This window comes from Somniosus microcephalus, chromosome 2 (genome assembly GCF_052327205.1).
Source record: "Somniosus microcephalus isolate GS21.2 chromosome 2, FLI_Smic_1.0, whole genome shotgun sequence".
NCBI classification, from domain to species: domain Eukaryota; kingdom Metazoa; phylum Chordata; class Chondrichthyes; order Squaliformes; family Somniosidae; genus Somniosus; species Somniosus microcephalus.
Window position 1 is genome coordinate 149,962,866 of NC_140988.1, and position 24,045 is coordinate 149,986,910.

Genomic DNA, 24,045 nt, shown 5'->3' on the forward strand with positions numbered 1-24,045 from the left:
TTCCCAATCTACCTTAGCCAACTCGCCTCTCATACCTACGTAGTTTGCTTTGTTCAGATTTAAGACCCTAGTTTTGAATTTAACTAAATCACTCTCAAACTCAATGTGAAATTCTATCATATTATGATCACTGCTCCCCAGAGGCTCCTTGACTATAAGGTTATTAATTAACCCTGTCTCATTGCCAATACTAGATTTAAAATAACCTGTTCCCTAATTGGTTCCTTGACATACTTATCTAGAAAACTATCTTGAATGAACTCGTTCTTTGCACTATTACTGAAAATTTGGTTTGCCTAGCCTATATGAAAATTAAAGTCCCCCATGACTAGTGTTATCCTTATTACAGGTACATGCACCTCTAATTTCCCGATTTATACTCTGCCTGACACTACAGCTACTGATAGTGGGCCTATAAACGACTCCCACCAGTGTTTTCTGCTCCTTGTTGTTTCTTAGCTCCACTCAAAGTGATTCTACATCTTGTTTTTCCTAGCTAAGATCCTTCCTCTCTACTGTCTTCATCCCAGCCATTATTAGGGCTTACAGGCAGTTAAGTGGCTGTAATCCCTTATCTAGTCTGCCTATCTCTTCTAAAAGTCAAATATCCTGCACTATTCAGTTCCCAACCTTGGTCACTTTACAACCACGTCTCCGTAATAGCTATTAGATCAAACCCATGTATTGATATCTACGCTATTAATTCATCTATTTTGTTGCGAATGCTTCGTGCATTCAGATATCATGCCTTTAGCTTTAACCTTTTTCTATTTTTCCCTGGGAAAAAAATGCTATCTTGATGTCAAAGGCAGCTACTCTCACCTCTCCATTTCTGAGGTTGGATGCCAAAAGCACTCAGACTTATACAATGTAAGTTGTTATTGAGACCATCACATAATAAAACGTCCCACAGGGTTTTAGAGAATAAGCAGTGGACACCAATCTGAAAGTAGAGGATTAGTTAGAGGAGGTAACTAAAGCAGGTCAAAGTTTAAGAGTTTTGAAGTTAGGAACGGAAGAAGTTTTGAAAGAGAATGCCAGAGCACAAAGGCATGATGGCTCTGCCACCAATGATAGAGCAGAGGTAGAGGTGGTGGTGAAAGGGTTGAAAATGCAGAGGGAGTGGGCTAGGACATAGGACTGGAGAATATTGCAGAGGCAGAATGAAGAAAGGACGTGATATAATTGATGACAGTTTTGAAGTTGATCTGGGAACCACCAGAGGTCAGTCAGGGCAAGAGTCATTAGTTGGGGTTTGTATCGGGTGGAGCAAAGGAGACTGTCAGTGAGAGCATTGGAGAAATTAAGCCTCGAGGCTACAGAAAGAAAAAAAAACTTGCATTTATATAGCGCCTTTCACGAACTAAAGGCATCCCAAAGTGCTTTACATCCAATGAAGTATTTTTTTGAAGTGTAGTCGCTGTTGCAATGTAGGAAACGTGGCAGCCAATTTGTGTACAGCAAGCTCCCACAAACAGCAATGTGATAATGACCAGATAATCTGTTTTAGCGATGTTGATTGAGTGATAAATATTGGCCAGGACACTGGGGCTAACTCCCCTTGCTCTTCTTCGAAACAGTACCATGGGAACTTTCACATCCACCTGAGGGGGCAGGCGGGACCTCTGTTTACGTCTCGTCTGAAAGACGGCATCTCCAACAGTGCAGCACTCCCTCAATACTGCACTGGAGCGTCAGCCTAGAATTTTGTACTCAAGTCTCTGGAGTGGGAGATACAAATGAGGGTGTAGACATGATGGGAGTGAGACAAGAGAGTCGGCAGGTGATAACCAGAAGTCTTAGCCATCTTTATGAGGGCCAAGATTATGGATGTGAAGTTAAGTGCAACTCACTGCAGGGAAATGACAAGAGTGCCAATCAAGACACTAGACATTACAGAGTATAAGTTATAATCTTTTTGTATTTAAAAAAAAACTTTATACCCTATCCTGAAGTGTATTCCTTCAGTTTGAGTTGACAGCCAGTGCTAGCGCATGGTCAACAACACACATTTCCTCTATTACGGGAGAGGAATTTGTCAACCCAAGAGTAATTTGCTTATCATCTTGCCTGTACATGAAACTTTCAAGACTGGCTTGTTATGCTGAACATCAGCTTGCCATAACTTGTTGACTTATTGTCATGTCCAGTCATGATTTCCAAATATACATTTCACTTCTTTCATAATATTTATTTTCAATATTTTTGTTGTGGCATTTAAAGTCAGCAAAATTTAACCTTCAACTGTAAAATACAACAACAAGCATTTATATAGCGCCTTCAACGTAACAAAATGTCCCAAGATGCTTCACAGGAGCATTATCAAACAAAATTTGACAGAGCCATATAAAGGAGATATTGGGGCAGATGACCAAAAGCTTGGTCAATGAGGTAGGTTTTAAAGAGCGTCTTAAAGGAGAAGCGGAGAGGTTTAGGGAGGGAATTCCAGAGCTTAGGACCTAGTCAGCTGAAGGCACGACCGCCAATGGTGGAACAATTAAAATTGGGGATGGGCAAGAGGCCAGAATTGGAGAAGCGCAGATACCTCAAAGGAGGTTAGAGAGATTGGGGGGGGCCAAGGCCATGGAGGGATTTGAAAGCAAGGATAAGAAGTTTAAAATTGAGGCATCGCCGGACTGGAAGCAAATGTAGGTCAGTGAGCATAGGATAGTGGACTGGGGGAAACAATTACATCCTCGTTTATTCAGAGCTTAGCTCAAGTGTTTACTATTGCAGTCAGAATCATTTTTCCGTTTACACAACTGCCCAATCATTGTCTGTTGTATGCAACACACTGTAATCATACAAGATATTAAGAATGACAATTGTTTTTCAAATCCTATAAATTCTATGTAATTACCTGCATAATTCACCATTACCAGTCTTTTTTTTAGGAACTTGGCATGAAGTACAGAATGGTTCTGCAGCACTTCCATGCCCAGCAAATTTCTGAAATGGTTTGCAAAATTCTCATAACATGCAAAACCTTATAGTTAACTCAAAGAATGTTAACTGTCATTTAGTTGAGCTACCTCATGTGCATTACATCAGATAGTGAGAACCAATTGAAATAAAAAGAAGAAACATGAAGGGGGTAAAAAGAGAGAAATGTAGGATTTCCTACATATTGATTATTAAAAGAATGCTCCAAGCAAGGCAGACAGGAATTTTGGCAAGAAAAAGAAAATGTAAAAAAAAGCTATTTCATAGGTCAGGATATCACTATTATGAATTTGGCTTCCAGACAGTGCTCAGCTCAGCACTGACACTGGGAGGGCAAAAGTACCATCATTTTTGTGTTGCATTTTAGAGCCCTTTAATACTTATAAAATTACCACGAGGTAAGTTTGATAGTTACAATCATCTTCGAATCAGAGGGGGAGAAATTCATTATAGCCCAGGAATGGGCGCTAACTTCTGAAAACTTTGAGATTTAGCGCCAGACGTTAAAGAATCTCACTGCATGCTAAATTAAGTGTTAGCACTCAAAGAAAGGATTGGAGCGCTAAATCAAGCGCAAATGATCTAACTCAGTGGCGTTAGACTCAAAGCGCTAAGCAATATCAGGTGCAGTCTAATTGCTAGTCATCATTGCCACAGGCTCTTTCCAGTCCTTAAAGGGGAGGTTCAATCATGCTGCAGAACCTCATTCTCAGCATTGCTGGTTCTGCAGCTGTCTCAGCAAGCAGCAGAAGGCCAAGCAGAAGGAACCGGACCACTGAAGAAGGTGTCATTGTGGCAGATCAACGGCCCAGAGAGAGAGAGAGAGAGCAGATTCTGTGACCAAGCATTGGACGCGTTGGTCTTCGCTGTGGAGAGACGGAGGGCATTGCTGTACACAGCAAGTGGCAGGAGGCCCTCGCCGCAAGTCTTCCGCGCCATGTGGAGGGAGGTTGCCCAGCAGGTCTCAGGCAGCACTGTGGTCCCCAGGACCCCCACACAGTGCAGGAAGAAATTTAACGACCTCACTCGGGTGGTCAGGGTGAGTCAATGCTTCAACAAATGCTACATACTACCATCTGAACTAGTTTGCACACACTGCCCAAAGTACCACACCCCCAGCACTCAACCACCAACAATCACCACCCACCAACACTCACATCTCACACCTTGCACACAATGACAACTATTCAACTATGGCAGGCACATCTCCCAAACACATTGCTCCACACTCACTCACACACTTTCCTTTCTCTTGCAGGCCAAGGCCACTCACAACAGGAGGGTGCAGGAGTGCACAGGCAGGGGACAACCTGACACCCAACCACTTTGAGCTGGAGGAAAGAGTGCTGCAAATCATTGGGCGCCAGGTGGTGGGCGCCGTGGCTACCAGCGACGTTGTCCCCATACAACAACAGTATGTTCATTCCTACTCCTTCTCAAATCCCATTTCCCCCTCACCCCACAAGCCTTTCCCACTTTCTAGCTAATCATGCTGCATGCATGCCGTTCTCCCTTCCTGCCCCCCCCACCTTAACCTGCATCTTGTGCCATTATGCTGTCAGATAATGAGCAAGCAGCTGAGCAATCTGTCCCCAAGGGAACCAGAGAGAGCAAGGCGGAAGAACACACCGTGTCACTGCATGTCTCATCCGCAGGCACCAGCTCAGATACTGGCACTAGGCATTCTTTAGATGCTAGTATAGTAGCGGGATCTACACAGGGTAATGCACTGGGGACGAGCGGGCTGCAACAAGGCCAGGGAGAAAGGGTAGCTCGGGAGTCAGCTCCCCGGGAGAGAGAGTTCTGCTGCACAGGACTCAGATGAGGACCTCGATGGGGAGGCCTTCAGAAGGGTGATGGGCATGCAGACGGAGATGAAAGGTGCAATGGCAAGGGTGCCCGAGAGCCTCTCGGCAATGGTGAGGAGCGTGGAGGGGTCCGCCTCCAAAACTGCACAGAGCTCTGCGCACACCATGGAGCCCAGCATTTGCAGTCTGCAAAGGATGGTGGACTCCCAGAGAGACTGTGGCAACTCAGACCTCATTCCGCGTGTGATAGGCGATGTCACAGCTTCCATTGCAGCACATGCGGAAACCACGCAATGTCTTACTGCTGTAATGCAGTCTATGCTCGGTGCCATCGATTCTCAGCCTGCTCTTATGCAGTCTCAGCTTGATGTCATGCAAGCTCTGACTGTTGCCATCGTGGCTGGGCCCGCAATCTGTGCTCCAACAGATTGGTAGTTATGCTGAGGTGCTGCCCCGGGGGAGTGGCAGTGGGTTAGTGGAGCAGGAAGCTGCTGTCCTCTCAGGATGACAGCATTCCTGCTCCCACCACTGGCACTCGCCATTGCCCTGGTCACTGCCCGTCATCCAGCCAGCACAGCCTGCTGCCGCCCATGCTGAGGTGGTGCAGTCTACAGCCGGGCCTTCCAGGCCCAGAGCTGGTCAAGGGCATCCTGCAAGGCCATCTGAAGTCTCCCGCATGGACACTCAGCAGCCTTCCACCAGCCCTGCTGCAGTCACTGGGCCAACACTTCATAGGAGCACTAGAGTAGGCAAAGGCACTGTAACGAGGGGCACTAAGGGATTGCTCAAGGCTTAATAGCTAATATTGTTGTTGTAAATAGGTGTTCACTGATTATTGATAAATTTATTAATTGGCTTTGGATGATTTTGGTGTTTCTCATTTCAGCTTTGCGCTGTGATATGGCCTGTGACAGGGATGTAATGATGGGGATGTGGTGAGCAACGGGGATCTGGGGTTTAATTTATTGGAACCGCAGTCCGATGAGGCGGTCACCGATCACCCTTCCAGAAGGCCGATTGAATGGCTACCTCCTCCACCTATTCCTCCTCGTCCTCCTCCTCCTGAGGGGGTCCGGCAATCCCTAGTGGCAAGAGCTGGGCCCTCATGATGGCCAGGTTGTGGAGCGTGCAGCAGACCACGCAAAATGGGACACCCGCTCAGCCGAGTACTGGAGGGCTCTTCCCGAGCGGTCAATGCAACGAAACTGTTGCTTGAGCACCCCAATGGTCTGCTCGATGATGTTCCTGGTCGCAGCATGGCTCTCATTATATGAGTGCCAAGCAGGAGTGTTGGGGTTGTGGAGGGGAGTCATGAGCCAGGTGGAGAGCGGATAGCCCTTGTCTCCGGCCAGCCAACCGCGAGCTTGATGTGGTGGCTGGAAGAGTGCTGACACACTGGTCTGGCGCAGGATGAAGGCATCGTGGCTGCTGCTAGGATAGCAGGCATTCACATTGAGGATTCGCTGTCTGTGGTCACACACCAACTGCACATTAAGTGAGTAGTATGCCACGTGGGTGCAGTAAATGGCTCCCTGCACCATGGGGAAGCCTGCTATCCTGGCAAAGCCACATGCACGCTCGTCCTGCTTCTCTCTGGTGATGGGGAAGGAAATGTAGTCCCTTCTCCTACTGCAGAGAGCCTCTGTGACCTGCCGGATGCAGTGATGGACGGCAAACTGCGAAACGTTCGCTATATCTCCCGTTGCAGACTGGAAGGAAACGCTGGCGAAGAAATTGAGGGTGACGTTCACTGCTATCGAGAGCGCCATGGTCGACCTGATCTGAGGCTCACGGTCTGGTTGCAATAGGTGGCAAAGTTCGGTGACCACATCCTTGCTGAAGCGGAGCCTTCTAATGCTCTGCTCCTCACTTAATTTGGGGTAGGATAACAGCTCTCGGAACACCCTCAGAAGGTAAGGCCTCCTGTTGAGCCCCGATGGCCACCCTCCTCCCTCTGGCCACATCTTGCAATCATTCTCACTGTCTCCGCTCCCATTGGTTCTTTTGTCAATCACCTTAAATCTGTGTCCTCTAGTTCTCGACCCTTCTGTCAATGGGAACAGTCTCTCTCTATCTACTCTGTCTAGACCCATCATAATTTTGAACACCTCTATCAAATCTCCTCTCAACCTTCTCTGCTCGAAGGAGAACAACCCCACCTTCTCCAGTCTATCCACGTAATTGAAGTCCCTCATCCCTGGAACATAAGAACATAAGAAATAGGAGCAGGAGTAGGCCAATCGGCCCCTCAAGCCTGCTCCGCCATTCAATAAGATCATGGCTGATCTGATCCTAACCGCCAATCCACTATCACAGAACCATCTCCTGAATCTAACAGAATTAGACACACGAAATAGGAGCAGGATCAGGCTACACGGCCCCTGGGCCCGCTCCGCTACCCACAGGGCCATGACCGATCCGAACCTAGACTCATGTCCAAATTCCTGCCCGCTCCCCGTAACCCTTAATTCCCTTTACTTCTAGGAAACTGTCTATTTCTGTTTTAAATTTATGTAATGATGTAGCTTCTACAGCTTTTTGGGGCAGCATATTCCATGGACCTACCACCCTCTGAGTGAAGTAGTTCCTCCTCATCTCAGTTTTGAAAGAGCAGCCCCTTATTCTAAGACTATGCCCCCTAGTTCTAGTTTCACCCATCATCGGGAACATCTTCCCCGCATCCACCCGATCCAACCCCTTCACAATCTTATATGTTTCAATAAGATCGCCTCTCATTCTTCTGAACTCCAATGAGTAGAGTCCCAATCTACTCAACCTCTCCTCACATGTCCATCCCCTCATCCCCGGGATTAACCGAGTGAACCTTCTTTGTACTGACTCGAGAGCAAGTATGTCCTTTCTTAAGTATGGACACTAAAACTGTACGCAGTATTCCAGGTGCGGTCTCACCAATACCTTGTACAACTGAAGCAATACCTCCCTATTTTTATATTCTATCCCCTAGCAATGAAAGCCAACATTCCATTGGCCTTCTTAATCACTTGCTGCACCTGCATACTAACCTTTTGAGTTTCGTGCACCAGGACCCCCAGATCCTTTTGTACTTCAGTACTTTCCAGTTTCTTGCCATTAAGATAATAACTTGCCCTACGATTTTTCCTGCCAAAGTGCATAACCTCACACTTTCCAGTATTGTATTCCATCTGCCAAATCTCTGTCCACTTACTTAGCCTGTCTATGTCCCCTTGAAGGTTTTTTATGTTCTCCTCACTCACTACTTTCCCCCCCATCTTAGTATCATCTGCAAACTTTGATATGTTACACTCGGTCCCCTCCTCCAAATCATTAATATAGATTGTAAAGAGTTGGGGACCCAGCACTGACCCCTGCGGAACACCACTAGTTACTGATTGCCAGTCTAAGAATGAACCATTTATCCCAACTCTCTGCCTTCTGTTAGATAGCCAATCCTCTATCCATGCCAGAATATTACCCCCAATCCTGTGATTTTTTTATCTTAAGCAATAATCTTTTGTGTGGCACCTTGTCAAATGCCTTTTGGAAGTCTAAATACACTACGTCCACTGGTTCCCCTTTATCCACCCTATACGTTACTTCCTCAAAGAACTCCAGCAAATTTGTCAAACATGACTTCCCCTTCATAAAGCCATGCTGACTTTGTCTTATTAAATTATTATCCAAATGTCCTGTTACTGTCTCCTTAATAGTGGACTCCAAAATTTTACCTACCACAGATGTTAGGCTAACCGGTCTATAGTTTCCAGCCTTCTGTCTACTGCCCTTTTTAAATAAGGGTGTTACATTAGCAGTTTTCCAGTCTGCCGGGACCATTGCCGAGTCCAGGGAGCTTTGGAAAATTATTACCAATGCATCCACAATCCCTACCGCCACTTCCCTCAAGACCCTAGGATGTAAGCCATCAGGTCCAGGTGATTTATCCGCCTTGAGTCCCATTATTTTGCCGAGTACCACTTCCTTAGTGATTTTGATCGTGTTTAGCTCCTCCCCCCCTTTAGCCCCCTCTTTGTCCAGTGTTGGGATATTCTTAGTGTCTTCTACTGTAAAGACTGATGTAAAATATTCAGTGTTTTTGCCATCTCCATATTTCCCACCATTAATTTCCCGGTCTCATCCTCTAAGGGACCAACATTTACTTTAGCCACCCTTTTTCTTTTTATATAACTATAAAAACTCTTACTATCTGTTTTTATATTTTTTGCTAATTTACTTTCATAATCTATCTTCCCTTCCTTAAATCAATCTTTTTGTTATTTTTTGCTGTCTTTTAAAGTTTTCCCAATCCTCTATCCTCCCACTAGATTTGGCTACCTTATATGCCCTTGTTTTTAGTCGAATACTATCCTTAATTTCTTTACTTAGTCACGGATGGCTGTCTTTTCTTTTACACCCCTTTCTTCTCAGTGGAATATATATTTTTTGGAAGTTGTAAAATAACCCCTTAAATGTACACCACTGATCATGTATCGTCTTACCCTTTAATCTATTTTCCCAATCCACTCTACTCAATTCCGCTCTCATACCTTCATAGTCTCCTTTATTCAAGCTTAGCACGCTTGTTTGAGATCCAACCTTCTCACCCTCTAATTGAATATGGAATTCAACCATGTTATGGTCACTCATTCCAAGGGGATCCTTTACTAGGACATTTTTAATTAATCCTGTCTCGTTACACAGGACCAGATCTAAGGTTGCTTGCCCCCTGGTCGGTTCAGTTACATACTGCTCAAGAAACCCATCCCTAATACACTCAATGAACTCATCCTCAAGGCAGCCCTGCCCAATTTGATTTGTCCAATTAATATGATAGTTAAAATCCCCCATAATTATAGATGTTCCCTTATTACAAGCCTCAACTATTTCCTGATTGATACTCCGTCCAACAGAGTTGCCACAGTTTGGAGGCCTATAGACTACGCCCACTAGTGTTTTTTTCCCCTTATTATTCCTTACCTCCACCCAAACTGTTTCATTGTCCTGATCTTTTGACCCAATATCATTTCTCTGTATTACAGTGATTCCTTCCTTTATTAACATAGCCACCCCACCTCCCCTTCCTTCCTGCCTGTCCTTCCTGATCGTTAAATAACCTGGTATGTTTAATTCCCAGCCATTGTCACCCTGCAGCCATGTTTCTGTAATGGCCACAAGATCATACCCATATGTAGTTATTTGTGCCATTAACTCATCTATTTTGTTACAAATGCTACCTGCATTCAGATAGAGAACTTTCAAAGATGTTTTGTGACACTTAGTTCCTGCTTTTGCCCTTTTTATTACTTTACCTTTTACTCCATACCTTCTGCCCCTTCCTGACATGCTCTGGTTTTTAATTTCCCCACTGCTACCTAAGTCTATGACCTTCTCTGTTGTCATTTGTATTATTTGCTCTCCAGGAACCTCCCCCCCACTAGTTAGTTTAAAGCCCTCTCTACAGCCCTAGTTATATGATCCGCCAGGACTCCAGTCCCAGCACTGGCCAAGTGAAGCCCATCCCAACGGAACAGCTCCCTCCTGCCCCAGTACTGGTGCCAGTGTCCCAGGAAGCAAAACCCATTTCTCCCACACCAGTCTTTGAGCCACGCATTTAACTCTCTAATTTTATTTGTCCTAGCCAAATTCGCTCGTGGCTCAGGTAATAATCCAGAGATTATTACCCTTGTGGTTCTGCTTTTTAATTTGGCCCCTAGCTGCTCAAACTCCCTCAGCAGAACCTCCTTCCTTGTCCTATCTATGTCGTTGGTACCAACATGGACCACGACAACTGGATCCTCCCCCTCCCACTCCAAGTTTCTCTCCAGCTCAGAGGAGATGTCCTTAACCCTGGCACCGGGCAGGCAACACAGCCTTCGGGACTCTCGCTCTCGGCTGCAGAGAACTCTATCTATCCCCCTAACGATACTATCCCCTACTACTACATTTCTTTTAACTCCCCCCACTTGATTGGCCCCCCGCTCCACGGTGCTGTGGCCAGGTTGCTCATCCTCCCCGCAGTCCCTGTTCCCATCCTCACAGGGAGTAAGAGCCTCGAACCTGTTGGACAAGTGCAAGGGCTGCGGCTCCTCCAACACTACCTCCTGGATCCCCGTACCTGCCTCACTTCTAGTCACACCATCCTGACCCTGGAGGGGGGAGGAAGGGGGAGGGGGGAGGAAGGGGGAGGGGGGAGGAAGGGGGAGGGGGGAGGAAGGGGGAGGGGGGAGGAAGGGGGAGGGGGGAGGAAGGGGAGGGGGGAGGAAGGGGGGAGGGGGGAGGGGCGGGAAGGGGGAGAGGCGAGGAAGGGGGAGGGGCGAGGAAGGGGGAGGGGCGAGGATGGGGGAGGAAGGAGGAAGGGGAGGGGGGAGGAAGGGGGAGGGGGGAGGAAGGGGGAGGGGGAGGAAGGGGGAGGGGGAGGAAGGGGGAGGGGAGGAAGGGGGAGGGGGAGGAAGGGGGAGGGGGGAGGAAGGGGGAGGGGGAGGAAGGATGAAGGAGGAAGGGGGAGGGGGGAGGAAGGGGGAGGGGGGAGGAAGGGGGAGGGGGGAGGAAGGGGGAGGGGCGAGGAAGGGGGAGGGAGGGGGAGGAAGGGGGAGGGGGGAGGGGGAGGGGGAAGGGGGAGGAAGGGGGGGGGGGAGGAAGGGGGAGGAAGGGGGAGGCAGGGGGAGGGGGGAGGAAGGGGGAGGAAGGGGGAGGGGGGGGGGAGGGGGAGGAAGGCCTTCCTCCAATTAAGTATTTTTACTCTAGATTGCTCCCTGCCCTTTTCCATAGCTAGTCTAAATCTTATCTTTAAATGTTCCTCTACTGACACTTGCTCTACTTGACCCACCTCAATCCCCAGAACCAGATCCAGCAATGCCTCCTTCCTCGTTGGGCCGGAAACGTACTGATCAAGAAATTTCTCCTGAACACACTTCAGAAATTCTTCCCCCTCTGCCCTTTACACTATTACTATCCCAGTCTATCTTAGGATAGTTGAAGTTCCCCATTATCACTACTCTATAGTTCTTGCACCTTTCTGTAAGTTCCCTGCAAATTTGCTCCTCTGTATCTTTCCCACTCGTAGGTGGCCTTTCGAATACACCTAGTTGTGTAATGGCTCCTCTATTGTTTTTGAACTCTAACCAAATAGATTCTGTCCTTGACACCTCCAGGGCATCCTCTCTCTCCATCACTGTAATATTCTCCTTAATCAACGCAACCACCCCACCTCGTTTCTTTCCTTCCCTATCTTTCCTGAACACCTTATATACAGGAATTTTAAAAACCCAATCCTGCCCTTTTTTGAGCCAGGTCTCCATTATCACCACGACATCATTTTTCCATGTAGCTATTTGTGCCTGCAGCTCAGCAACCTTATTTACCACACTTCGTGCATTCACACACATGCACTGTAAACCTATAGAAAACATAGAAGATAGGAGCAGGAGTAGGCCTATCTTGGATCTTCTTGTATTCTCTCTTAATCTGACCCCACCTAATACCATACTGTTTCTCACTCTAGTGCTATCTGTCTCTCCCAATCCTTTGTGCACCTTGTTTCTCCTTTCTAATGTTACATCCTGGTGCCTGTCCCCCTGCCAAATTAGTTAAAACCCTCCCCAACAGCACTAACAACACCCCCCCCCCGCCCCGCCCCCCATGAGGACACTGATCCCAGCTCTGTTGAGGTGCAGCCCATCCAGCCTGTACAGGTCCCACCTCCCCTAGAACCGGTCCCAATGTACCAGGAATCTAAAGCCCTCCCTCCTGCACCATTTCTCCAGCCACGCATTCACTGGATCGATCCTCCTATTTCTGTACTCACTAACTCGTGGCACTGGGAGTAAATCGGCAATTACTATCTTTGAGGTCCTGCTTTTTAATCTCTTTCCTAGCTCCCCAAAATCTGCCTGCAGGACCTCATCCGTCTTTCTACCCATGTCATTGATATTGATATGGACCATGACCTCTGGCTGTTCACCCTCCCCCCTCAGAATGTTCTGCAGCTGCTCAGTGATATCTTGACATGCAAAATAGATAACAGTGGATTGCAAGGGGGTAATTTTTACTTACTACAGGTAGAACATCCCAAATCTGGCAACCTCGGGACCGAGGCCGAGCCGGTTTTTCCGGAGTTCGGAATGTGTTTCTGATGTCCGAAGTCCGGAAACGCCCGAGCCCAGGTTGCGATATTTCTGGACTTCGGACATCAGAAACACGTGCCGAGTCCAGAAATGCCTGGGCCCAGGTTACACTATTTCCGTTTTTTGGTAAGCCTCCCTCAGGGTGTCCGGATTCCTGAACATTTTACGGATTCCGGACCCCTGCCACCAATCGTCGCAGAGTCTGGATTCCAGAACTCCACATTTGGGACACTCAACCTGTACCATCATACTCCAGAGCTGAAATTTTGCCACAGATGCAAGACAATTTGAAAATGTAATCCTTCTGAGCTGCAAACTGAAACTGACAAGTGCATGCCAATCTGCAAGGTTTCCTGACCAAATAAATTAAAACAGAGGTGCTAAAAATCCACAGGTCTTTGACCCTGGTCCAAGTGTTCGGTCCAGCCTTTCTGGGGCCAGGGAGATGTTTCCTGATTTAAATAACCCTGATGGTCACCTGTGCCACTAGGGTGCATCTTGGGTGCCCAACAGGCTGGAGGTGGGGGCATAAACATGTTCCATGGGGCGAAAAACACAAAACTTTTCCACAGCTTCAGTTCCATAAGAACATAAGAATTAGGTGGAGTAGGCCATATGGCCCTCGAGCCTGTGCTGCCATTCAGAAAAATAATGGCTGATCTTCGATCTCAACTCCAGTTTCCCGCCTTATCTTCAAATACCTTGAGTACCCTAGAGTCCAAAAATCTATCTATCTCAGCATCTACAACCCTTTGGAGTAGAAAATTCCAAAGATTCACAATCAACTGAGTGAAGAAATTCCTCCTCATCTCAGTCTTAAATGGCTGAGACCCCTTATCCTGAGACTATGCCCTCTACTCCTAGATTCTCCAACCAGGGGAAACAACCTCTCAGCATCTACCCTGTCAATTCCCCTCAGAATCTTATGTTTCAATGAGATCACCTCTCATTCTTCTAAACTCCAAAGAGTATAGGCCCAATCTACTCAATCTCTCCTCATAGGAGAGCCCTCGCATCCAAGGGATCAATCTAGTAAAACTTCGTTGCACCGCCTCTAAGGCAAGTATATCCTTCCTCAGATAAGGGGACCAAAACCGTGCACAGTACTCCCGGTACCAAAGCCCTGTACAATTGTAGTAAGACTTCCTTACTCTTGTACTCCAACCCCCTTGCAATAAAGGCTAGCATGCCATTTGCCTTGCTAATGTGTGTTTCCTGTATGAGGACACCTAAATCTCTCTGAACACCAACATTTAATAGTTTCTTACCATTTAAAAAAGTCTGTTTTTCTATTCTTCCTACCTCACATTTCCCCACATTATACTCCATCTGCCACCTTATTGCTCACTCACTTAACCCGACTATATCCCTTTGCAGGTTCTCTCTCTCCTCCTGACAGCTTACTTTCCCATCTAGCTTTGTATCATCAGCAAACTTGGATACATTGCACTCGGTCCCTTCATCTAAGTAATTAATATAGATTGCAAATAGCGGAAGCCCAAGCATAATTAATATAGATTGCAAATAGCGGAAGCCCAAGCACTGATCCTTCCGGCACCCCACTAGTTACAGACTGCCAACTGAAAACAATCCATTTATCCCTACTCTCTGTTTTCTGTCCGTTAACCAATCCTCTATCCATGCTAATATATTACCCCCAACCATGTGAGCCCTAATCTTGCGAGGCAACCTTTTATGTGGCACCTTATCTAATGCCTTTTGGAAATCCAAATATCCACTGGTTCCCCTTCATCAACCTTGCTAGTTACATTCTCAAAAAACTCTAATAAATTTGTTAAACACTATTTTCCTTTCATAAACCATGTTGACTCTGCCTAATCGTATTATGATTTTCTAAGTGCCTTGTAACAACTTCCTTAAAAATGGATTCCAGCATTTTCCCAACGACTGATGTCAGGTTAACTGGTCTGTAGTTCCCGGTTTTCTCCCTCCCTCCTTTCTTGAATAGCAGGGTTACATTTGCTGCTGTCCAATCCGCTGACCGTTCTAGAATCTAGGGAATTTTGGAAGCTCACAACCAATGCATCCACTATCTCTGCAGCCACCTCTTTTAGAACACCAGGATGTAAGCCATCAGGTCCAGGGAATTTGTCAGCTTTTAGTCCCATTAGTTTCTCAAGTACTTTTTCTCTACTGATATTAATTACTTTAAGTTCCTCATTCTCATTAGCCCCTTGGTTCCTCACTATTTTAGGCATGCTTTTTGTGTCTTCTACTATGAAGACAGATACAAAATATTTGTTTAAAGTCTCGGCCATTTCCTTATTCCCCATTATAATTTCACCTGTCTCAGCCTCCAAGGGACCAGCACTTACTTTTGCTACTCTCTTCCTTTTTACATACTTGTAGAAGCTCTTACAATCTGTTTTGTATTTCTTGCTAGTTTCTTCTCAAATTCTATTTTCTTCCTGACCAATTATTTGGTCATCCTTTGCTGGTTCCTAAAGCTCTCCCAATGCTCAGGCTTACTACTATTCTTTGCAACATTAGAAGCCTTTTCTTTTAATCTTATACTATCCTTAACTTCTTTAGTTAGCCACGGATGGATTACTTTTCCCATGGAATTTTTATTTCTCAATGGAATGTATATTCGTTGAGAATTTTGGAATATTTCTTTAAATGTTTGCCACTGCTTATCTAGCATCATACCTTTTAATCTAATTTCCCCCAATCTACCTTACCCAACTCACCCCTCATACCTATGTAATTGGCTATTTTTAAGTTTGAGACTCTCGTTTCAGACTTAAGTATTTCACTCTCAAACCCAATGTGAAATTCTCTCATTATGATCACTCTTCCCCGAGGATCCTTTGCTATGAGATTACTAATAAACCCTGTCTCATTACACAACACTAGATCTAAAATAGCCTGTTCCCTGGTTGGTTCCATAATGTACTGTTCTAGGAAACTGTCTCGAATGCATTCAATGAACTCATCCTACAGACTACCTTTGCCAATTTGATTTGTTAGTCTATATGAAGATTAAAGTCCCCCACAATTATTGTATTAGCTTTGTTACAAGCTCCTATTATTTGTTGGTTAATACTCTGTCCAACAGTATAGCTACTGTTTGGGGGCCTATAAACTACTCCCGTCAGTGTTTTCTGCCCCTTGTTATTCCTTATCTCCACCCATACTGATTCTACTTCCTGATCTTCCGAGCCAATATGCTTTCTCACCGCTGTCCTTATATCATCCTGTATTATCAGGGCTACCACCCCTCCTTTTCCATTCTGCCGGTCTTTTCGATATTTAATTCCCAATCTTGGTCATCTTGCAACCATGCCTCTGTAATGGCTATTAGATCAAAGCCATTTATCTCTATTTGTGCCACTAATTCATCTATCTTCTTACAAATGCTTTGTGCATTCAGATAAAGAGCCTTTAATTTTACCTTTTTACCATTATTCCCTGCTTTCACCTTTTTTGCTGATGCACTATTACCATTAAACGTTCTGCTCCATTGCCTTGACTTTTCTCTTTGGATTTCTAAATTTGCCCTTATCTGACCCCTCCCCCTCTTTTTAGTTTAAAGCCCTATCTACAGCCCTAGTTATTCAATTCGCCAGGACACTGGTCCCAGCCCAATTTAAGTAGAGCCCATCCCAACGGAAAAGCTTCCTCTTTCCCCAGTACTGGTGCCAGTGACTCATGAATCGAAACCCCTTCCTCCCACACCACTCTGAGCCACGCATCTGTTAGTCCCTATGCCAATTTGCGCATGGCTCAGGTAACAATCCAGATATTATTACCTGAGTTTCTGCGTTTTAATTTGGTCCCTAGTTCCTCAAACTATCAGCAGAACCTCATTCCTAGATCTACCTATGTTGTTGGTTCCACGTGGACCACGACAACTGGGTCCTCCCCCTCCCACTCCAAATTCTTCTCCAGCCACGAGGAGATATTCTTAAACCTTCGGAACTCCAGGCCTGGACTGCGAGGTGGATTTCTCAGCAGTTCTTTACTTACTTGGCGTACTAGTCTGCAGTGGATTTCCAGGCTGGGGCACAGCAAACTCCCAGCCTGGAAGTCTGCTCCCACTGGCAACACCCCCTCTGATTGGGATGATGTTGCTTGGAGCAGATGGAGGTTCTGCCCCAAGCTAGACTCCAATGAAACTGGTAGGGGAGGCCGAGACCAGGTGCATCAGTGTCCCAGCTTAACACTGCCACACACTGCAAGGGCTACGGATTTTCAGCCCCAGAGCAACTAAATTAATTCTGATTAAAGTACCTATATCTTGTACACTACTTTAAAGAGGCTAGTAATAAAGTAGTATATTACAGGTATCATATTCATTAAAGAAACGGTTAAAAATCCAGTGCAAGTAAGATTCAGAGTTGGGAAGAGTTGAAACATTGACATTACACTGCAGATAACTGTTGATGAGTATAAACGTATAAAATTCTGACAGAGCTAGACAGATTGGATGCAGGGAGGATGTTTCCCCTGGCTGGGGGGTCTAGAACGAGGGGTCACAGTCTCAGGATATAGGGTAGGACATTTAGGACTGAGGTGAGGAGAAATTTCTTCACTCATAGGGTGGTGATCCTGTGGAATTCTCTACCACAGAAGGCTGTGGCGGCCAAGTCACTGAATCTTTTTAAGAAGGAGATAGATAGATTTCTAGTCACAAAAGGCATCAAGGGGTATGGGGAGAGAGCGGGAATATGGTATTGAGATAGAGGATCAGCCATGATCATATTGAATGGTGGAGCAGGCTCGAAGGGCCGAATGGCCTGCTCCTGCTCCTATTTTTCTATATTTCTATGTTACTTATGCTGATATTTGCAGTTACAAATGTGATCTAATTAGAAATTCTTTCCAGACACTATGAAATTTTGCTCTGCTACCTTCCATCCAGAATCCAGACATCCCATTCAAAAAAGGTGGTAGAGAAAAAGCGGGGAATTATAGACCAGTAAGCGTGACATCGGTAGTGGGGAAAATGCTGGAGTCCATTATAAAAGATGTAATAGCAGAGCACTTGGAAAGCAGTGACAGGATCGGACAAAGTCAACATGGATTTACAAAAGGTAAATCATGCTCGACTAATCTACTGGAATTTTTTGAGGATGTAACTGGTAAAATGTTGGTACCCACGTTGGTACCAACGACATAGGTAAAAAGAGGGATGAGGTCCTGCAGCAAGAATTTAGGGAGTTAGGTGAAGGATTAAAGAGCAGGACCTCAAAGGTTGTAATCTCTGGATTACTCCCGGTGCCACGTGCTAGTGGGTATAGGAATAGGAAGATAGAACAGATGAATGCGTGGCTAAAGGGATGGTGCAGGGGGGAGGGCTTTAGTTTCCTGGATCACTGGGTCTGCTTCTGGGAAAGGTGGGACTTGTACAAGTCGGACGGTTTACACCTGAACCAGAGGGGAACCAATATCCTTGCGGGGAGGTTTGCTAGCACTGCTGGGGGGGGTTTAAACTAACTTGGCAGGGGGATGGGGTACAGAGTGGAGCTATAGTAGGGGGTGATTTACAGCCAAATACAGAGGAAAAAACAAGTCAGCTGGGAAGGCAGAGCAAATATGTGAAGGCAAAAGGGAATATGGCAGGGCTGGAAGGCATATATTTTAATGCAAGGAGTCTTACAAATAAGGTGGATGAACTGAAGTTGTTGTTGAACACATGGGAGTACGATATTGTTGCTATCACGGAGACATGGTTGAGGGAGGGTCAGGACTGGCAGCTCAATATTCCGGGGTATAGAATCTTCAGGCGAGACAGAGGGGGGTGTAAAAGGGGAGGGGGTGTTGCAATATTAATTAAGGAGTCAATTACTGCTGTAAGGAGGGACGATATATTAGCGGGTTCCTCTAATGAGGCCATATGGGTAGAACTTAAAAACAAAAAGGGGGCAAGCACTTTGCTGGGAGTGTACTATAGGCCCCCAAACAGTCAGGGGGAGATAGAGGAACAGATATGTAGGCAAATCTCAGAGAAGTGCGAAAATAATAGGGTAATAATAGTGGGGGATTTCAACTTCCCCAATATAAATTGGGATAGTCAGAGTGTGAAAGGCTTAGAGGGTGCAGAATTCTTAAAGTGCATCCAGGAGAGCTTTTTGAGCCAACATGTAGAAAGTCCTACAAGAGAGGGGGCGGTACTGGACCTAATTCTGGGGAATGTAGCCGGGCAAGTGGTGGAAGTATCAGTAGGAGAGCATTTTGGCGACAGTGACCATAATTCGGTGAGATTTAAGGTGGTCATGGAAAAAGACAAAGACGGCCCGGAAATAAGAGTACAAAATTGGGGGAAGGCCGATTTTAATATGATAAGGCAGGATCTGGCCAAAGTGGACTGGGAGCAGCTACTTACAGGAAAATCCACGTCAAAACAGTGGGAGACTTTCAGAAGGGAAAGAGAGAGAGTACAACGCCAACATGTTCCTGTAAAGGTCAAGGGTGGGACCAACAAGCAATGGGAACCTTGGATGACAAGGGATATACAAAAATGCATTAGAAATAAAAGGGGGGCTTTTGGCAGTTACAAAAGACTAAAGACGGAAGAAGCCCTAGAGGAGTATAAAAAGTGCAGGGGCATACTTAAAAAAGAAATTAGGAGGGCGAGGAGGGGCCATGAAATAACACTGGCGAGCAAAATATAGGAAAATCCTAAGATGTTTTATAAGTATATTAAGGGCAAGAGGATAACCAGGGAAAGGGTAGGGCCCATTAGGGACCAAAGTGGCAATCTGTGTGTAGAGCCAGATGATGTAGGCGGGGTTTTAAATGAATTTTTTGCATCTGTGTTCACTATGGAGAAAGACGATGCAGACATAGAAATCGGGCAAGGGGACTGTGACATACTTGAACATATTAGCATCGAGAGGGAGGAGGTGCTAGCGGTTTTAGCAGGCCAAAAAGTGGATAAATCCCCAGGCCCGGACGAGATGTATCCCAGGCTGCTGTGGGAGGCAAAGGAGGAGATTGCAGGGGCTCTGACACAAATTTTCAGAACCTCTCTGGCCACAGGGGATGTACCAGAGGACTGGAGAACAGCTAATGTAGTACCATTATACAAGAAGGGTAGCAGGGATAAACCAGGGAATTACAGGCCAGTGAGCCTAACATCTGTGGTAGGGAAATTATTGGAAAAAATTCTGAGGGACAAAATTAGTCTACACTTGGAGAGGCAAGGATTAATCGGGGATAGTCAGCATGGCTTTGTCAAGGGTAAATCATGTCTGACAAATCTGATTGAATTTTTCGAGGGGGTGACTAGGGGGGTGGATGAGGGAAATGCTGTGGATGTGGTTTACATGGACTTCAGTAAAGCTTTTGACAAAGTCCCGCATAGGAGACTGGTCAAGAAGGTAAGAGCCCATGGGATCCAGGGTGCCTTGGCGCGTTGGATCCTAAACTGGCCGAGTGGCAGGAGGCAGAGGGTGATGGTCGAAGGTTGCTTTTGTGACTGGAAGCCTGTGTCCAGTGGGGTACCTCAGGGATCGGTGCTGGGTCCCTTGTTGTTTGTGATCCACATAAATGATTTGGATGAGAATGTGAAAGGTATGATCAGTAAGTTCGCAGATGACACGAAAATTGGTGGGGTGGTAAATTGCGAGGAGGAAAGCCTCCGGCTACAGGACGATATAAACGGGTTGGTCAGATGGGTGGAAAAGTGGCAAATGGAATTTAACCCTGAAAAGTGCGAGGTGATGCATTTTGGACGGACAAATAAGGCAAGGGAATACACAATGAGTGGTAGGACCCTAGGAAGTACAGAGGGACCTTGGTGTACATGTACATAGATCCCTGAAGGCAGCGGAACAGGTAGATAAGGTGGTTAAAAAGGCATATGGGATACTTGCCTTCATTAGCCGAGGCATAGAATATAAGAGCAGGGAGGTTATGATGGAGCTGTACAAAACGCTGGTGAGGCCACAGCTGGAGTACTGTGTGCAGTTCTGGTCGCCTCACTATAGGAAGGATGTGATTGCCTTGGAGAGGGTGCAGAGAAGATTCACCAGGATGTTACCTGGGATGGAGCGCCTCAGCTATGAAGAAAGACTAAACAGGCTGGGGTTGTTTTCCTTGGAGCAAAGAAGGCTGAGGGGCGACCTGATTGAGGTGTACAAAATGATGAGGGGCATAGATAGGGTAGACAAAGAGGAACTTTTCCCCTTAGTAGGGGGGTCAATAACAAGGGGGCATAGATTCAGGGTAAGGGGCAGGAGATTTAGAGGGGATTTGAGGAGGAACTTTTTCACCCAGAGGGTGGTTGGAATGTGGAACTCAATGCCTAAAAGGGTGGTAGAGGCAGGAACCCTCACAACATTCAAGAAGCATTTGGATGAGCACTTGAAATGCCACTGCATACAAGGCTATGGACCAAATGCTGGAAAATGGGATTAGACTGGACAGGGATGGATGGGCGGCGCAGACACGATGGGCCGAAGGGCCTCTTTCTGTGCTGTAAAACTCTATGACTCTATAAGGGAGAACCAGTGGATGTGGTGTATTTGGACTTTCAGAAGGCTTTCGATAAGGTCCCACATAAGAGATTAGCGTGCAAAATTAAGGCACATGGGATTGGGGGCAAGGTATTGACTTGGATAGAGAACTGGTTGGCGGACAGAAAGCAAAGAGTTGGAATAAACGGCTCTTTTTCCGAGTGGCAGGCAGTGACTAGTGGGGTACCGCAAGGATCGTTCCTAGGACCCCAGCTGTTCACAATATATATTAATGATCTGGACGAGGGAATTGGATGTAATATCTCCAGATTTGCAGACAACACAAAGCTGGGTGGGAGGGAAAGCTGTGAGGAGGATGTCGTGAAACTCCAGTACGATTTGGACAGGTTGGGTGATTGGGCAGAAACATGGCAAATGCAGTATAATGTGGATAAATGTGAGGTTATCCACTTTGGTGGCAAAAACAGGAAGGCAGATTATTATTTGAATGGCAATACATTGGGAGAAGGGGAAGTGCAAAGAGACCTGGGTGTTCTTGTGCACAAGTCGCTGAAGGTAAGCATGCAGGTGCAGCAGGCGGTTAAGAAGGCAAATGGTATGTTGGCCTTCGTAGCAAGAGGGTTCAAGTACAGGAACAAGGATGTCTTGCTGCAGTTGTACAGGGCCTTGGTGAGACCACACCTTGAGTATTGTGTGCAGTTTTGGTCGCCTTACCTGAGGAAGGACGTTCTTGCCATGGAAGGAGTGCAGCGAAGATTCACCAGGCCGATACCTGGGATGGCAGGAATGACGTATGAGGAGAGATTGTGTCGATTGGGCTTATACTCACTGGAGTTTAGAAGAATGAGAGGGGATCTCATCGAAACCTATAAAATTCTGTCAGGCCTGGACAGACTAGATGCAGGAAGGATGTTCCCGATGGCCGAGGAGTCCAGAACCAGGGGTTATAGTCTAAGGATAAGGGGTAAGCCATTTAGGACTGAAATGAGGAGGAATTTCTTCACCCAGAGAGTGGTGAACCTGTGGAATTCTCTGCCACAGAGGGCGGTGGAGGCCAATTCATTAAATATATTCAAAAAAGAGTTGGATCTATTTCTTAAGGCTAAAGGGATCAAGGGATATGGGGAGAAGGCAGGGACAAGGTACTGAATTTGGATGATCAGCCATGATCTCATTGAATGGCGGAGCAGGCTCGAAGGGCCGAATGGCCTGCTCCTGCTCCTATCTTCTATGTTTCTATGTTACCTGTGGATTTGTTTGAGGCTCTTCTCCTGATTTCAGTCACCATCAAGCGCGACACCTGGGCAGCAAACTGCAAGAGATCTGAAAATTTCTCGGTCATGGTGCCAGCAGGAGCATTTCCAAATACCTGAAAGATGAAGAAAAATAATTAAATTTCACAGATGTAAACTTAGAAATTTTTGCACAATGTGCAAGAAAAGGCAGGATTAATTGTCCCGTTTTTTAGTCACTCCTTAGTTTCACTCAACATTTATTACTGTTTTTACCCATCAGATACCACTTGGCAGAACCAATTTCTCTATACTGAAGCTTACGCATTTGAAAACTACAATACTTTTTAAATCAGACCCAAGACCTCAACCACCTGCACTTTTAAAGTCCTTTTCAAATTATTTTGTAGCCTTATGCCAATAGCCTTTTATAGCCTCAGTTCCTTGCATTTCAACTTTTTCCTCACTGTAGTTCATTATTCATTCACCCTGGTCATATGCAAAAATATTCCAATGGATCAGTTAAAAAAGATATAAAAGCAAATCATAACTAAATATACTTCCCACATGTGCGTGTGTTCTCCTAGGGATGGGCAATCAGACATTATGCTCTTTCCTGTGAATTCCAGTTGAACAATCTTTTTAATAGCTTGTTTGAGTAACTGCTTAGTAAGTGAAAAATTTACACCCGAGCTTAATTTTACAGCAGATTTAGCTCGTAATTTGGCTTTCCCAAATTTTCTCCCCTCTTCAAAAGGAGGTGACTTGTCCTCAGTTATAGTTCCACAATCAACAAGCCCTCTGCGACCCCCAGCGTTATCCTCAGTAACATCAATGGAAGCTGTGGACAGGCTAAAAGGGCTCAAAACAAATAAATCCTCAAGGATAGATGGTATTACTTCCAGAGTGCTGAGGGAGACTAGAGAGGAGATTTGTGAGGCATTGACAATAATTATTAGGGATTCATTGAACCCCGGGAAGTTCCACAGGCAAATACAGACCAATGTTCCCTCTAATTTTTTTTGTACCGAACGGGCTACAAACGCCTTTGAGTGCGACCTTTTCACCCGTGGGCAAATGTTACAACAACAAATTTTACTACAACAACGACAGCAACAGCAAACACTTAAAAGCATCGGAAGATTAGGCACTTCACTTCTCTTTTGTTCTCTCCCAGCCTGGCCTCTTAATCTACTTCATTTCCTGTGCCTCTTTAGTCTTGACAAAGGGTTTACCCGAAACGTTGACTTTACTGGCATGGGTGGAAGATTGGCTATCTAACAGAAAACAAAGAGTTGGGATAAATGGTTCATTCTCGGGCTGGCAATCAGTAACTAGTGGTATTCCGCAGGGGTCAGTGCTGGGACCCCAACTCTTTACAATCTATATTAATGATTTGGAGGAAGGGACTGAGTGCAACATATCCAAGTTTGCCGACGATACAAAGATGGGAGGGAAAGCAGTGAGTGAGGAGGACATAAAAAACCTGCAAAAGGACATAGACAGGCTAAGTGAGTGG

The 24,045-nt window shown here is 45.9% G+C and overlaps 1 protein-coding gene across 2 annotated transcripts in view; it reads right to left on the reverse strand.

The window, feature by feature from the left end:
- The window catches only part of wdfy3 (WD repeat and FYVE domain containing 3), a 583,406-nt gene that overhangs the window by 376,888 nt on the left and 182,473 nt on the right, over positions 1 to 24,045 (reverse strand). For both annotated transcript variants that reach the window (XM_085963501.1, XM_085963491.1), the window contains exon 3: positions 22,540 to 22,663. In XM_085963501.1, the coding sequence (XP_085819627.1) occupies positions 22,540 to 22,663 (124 nt within the window). The remainder of the gene's footprint in view (positions 1 to 22,539; positions 22,664 to 24,045) is intronic.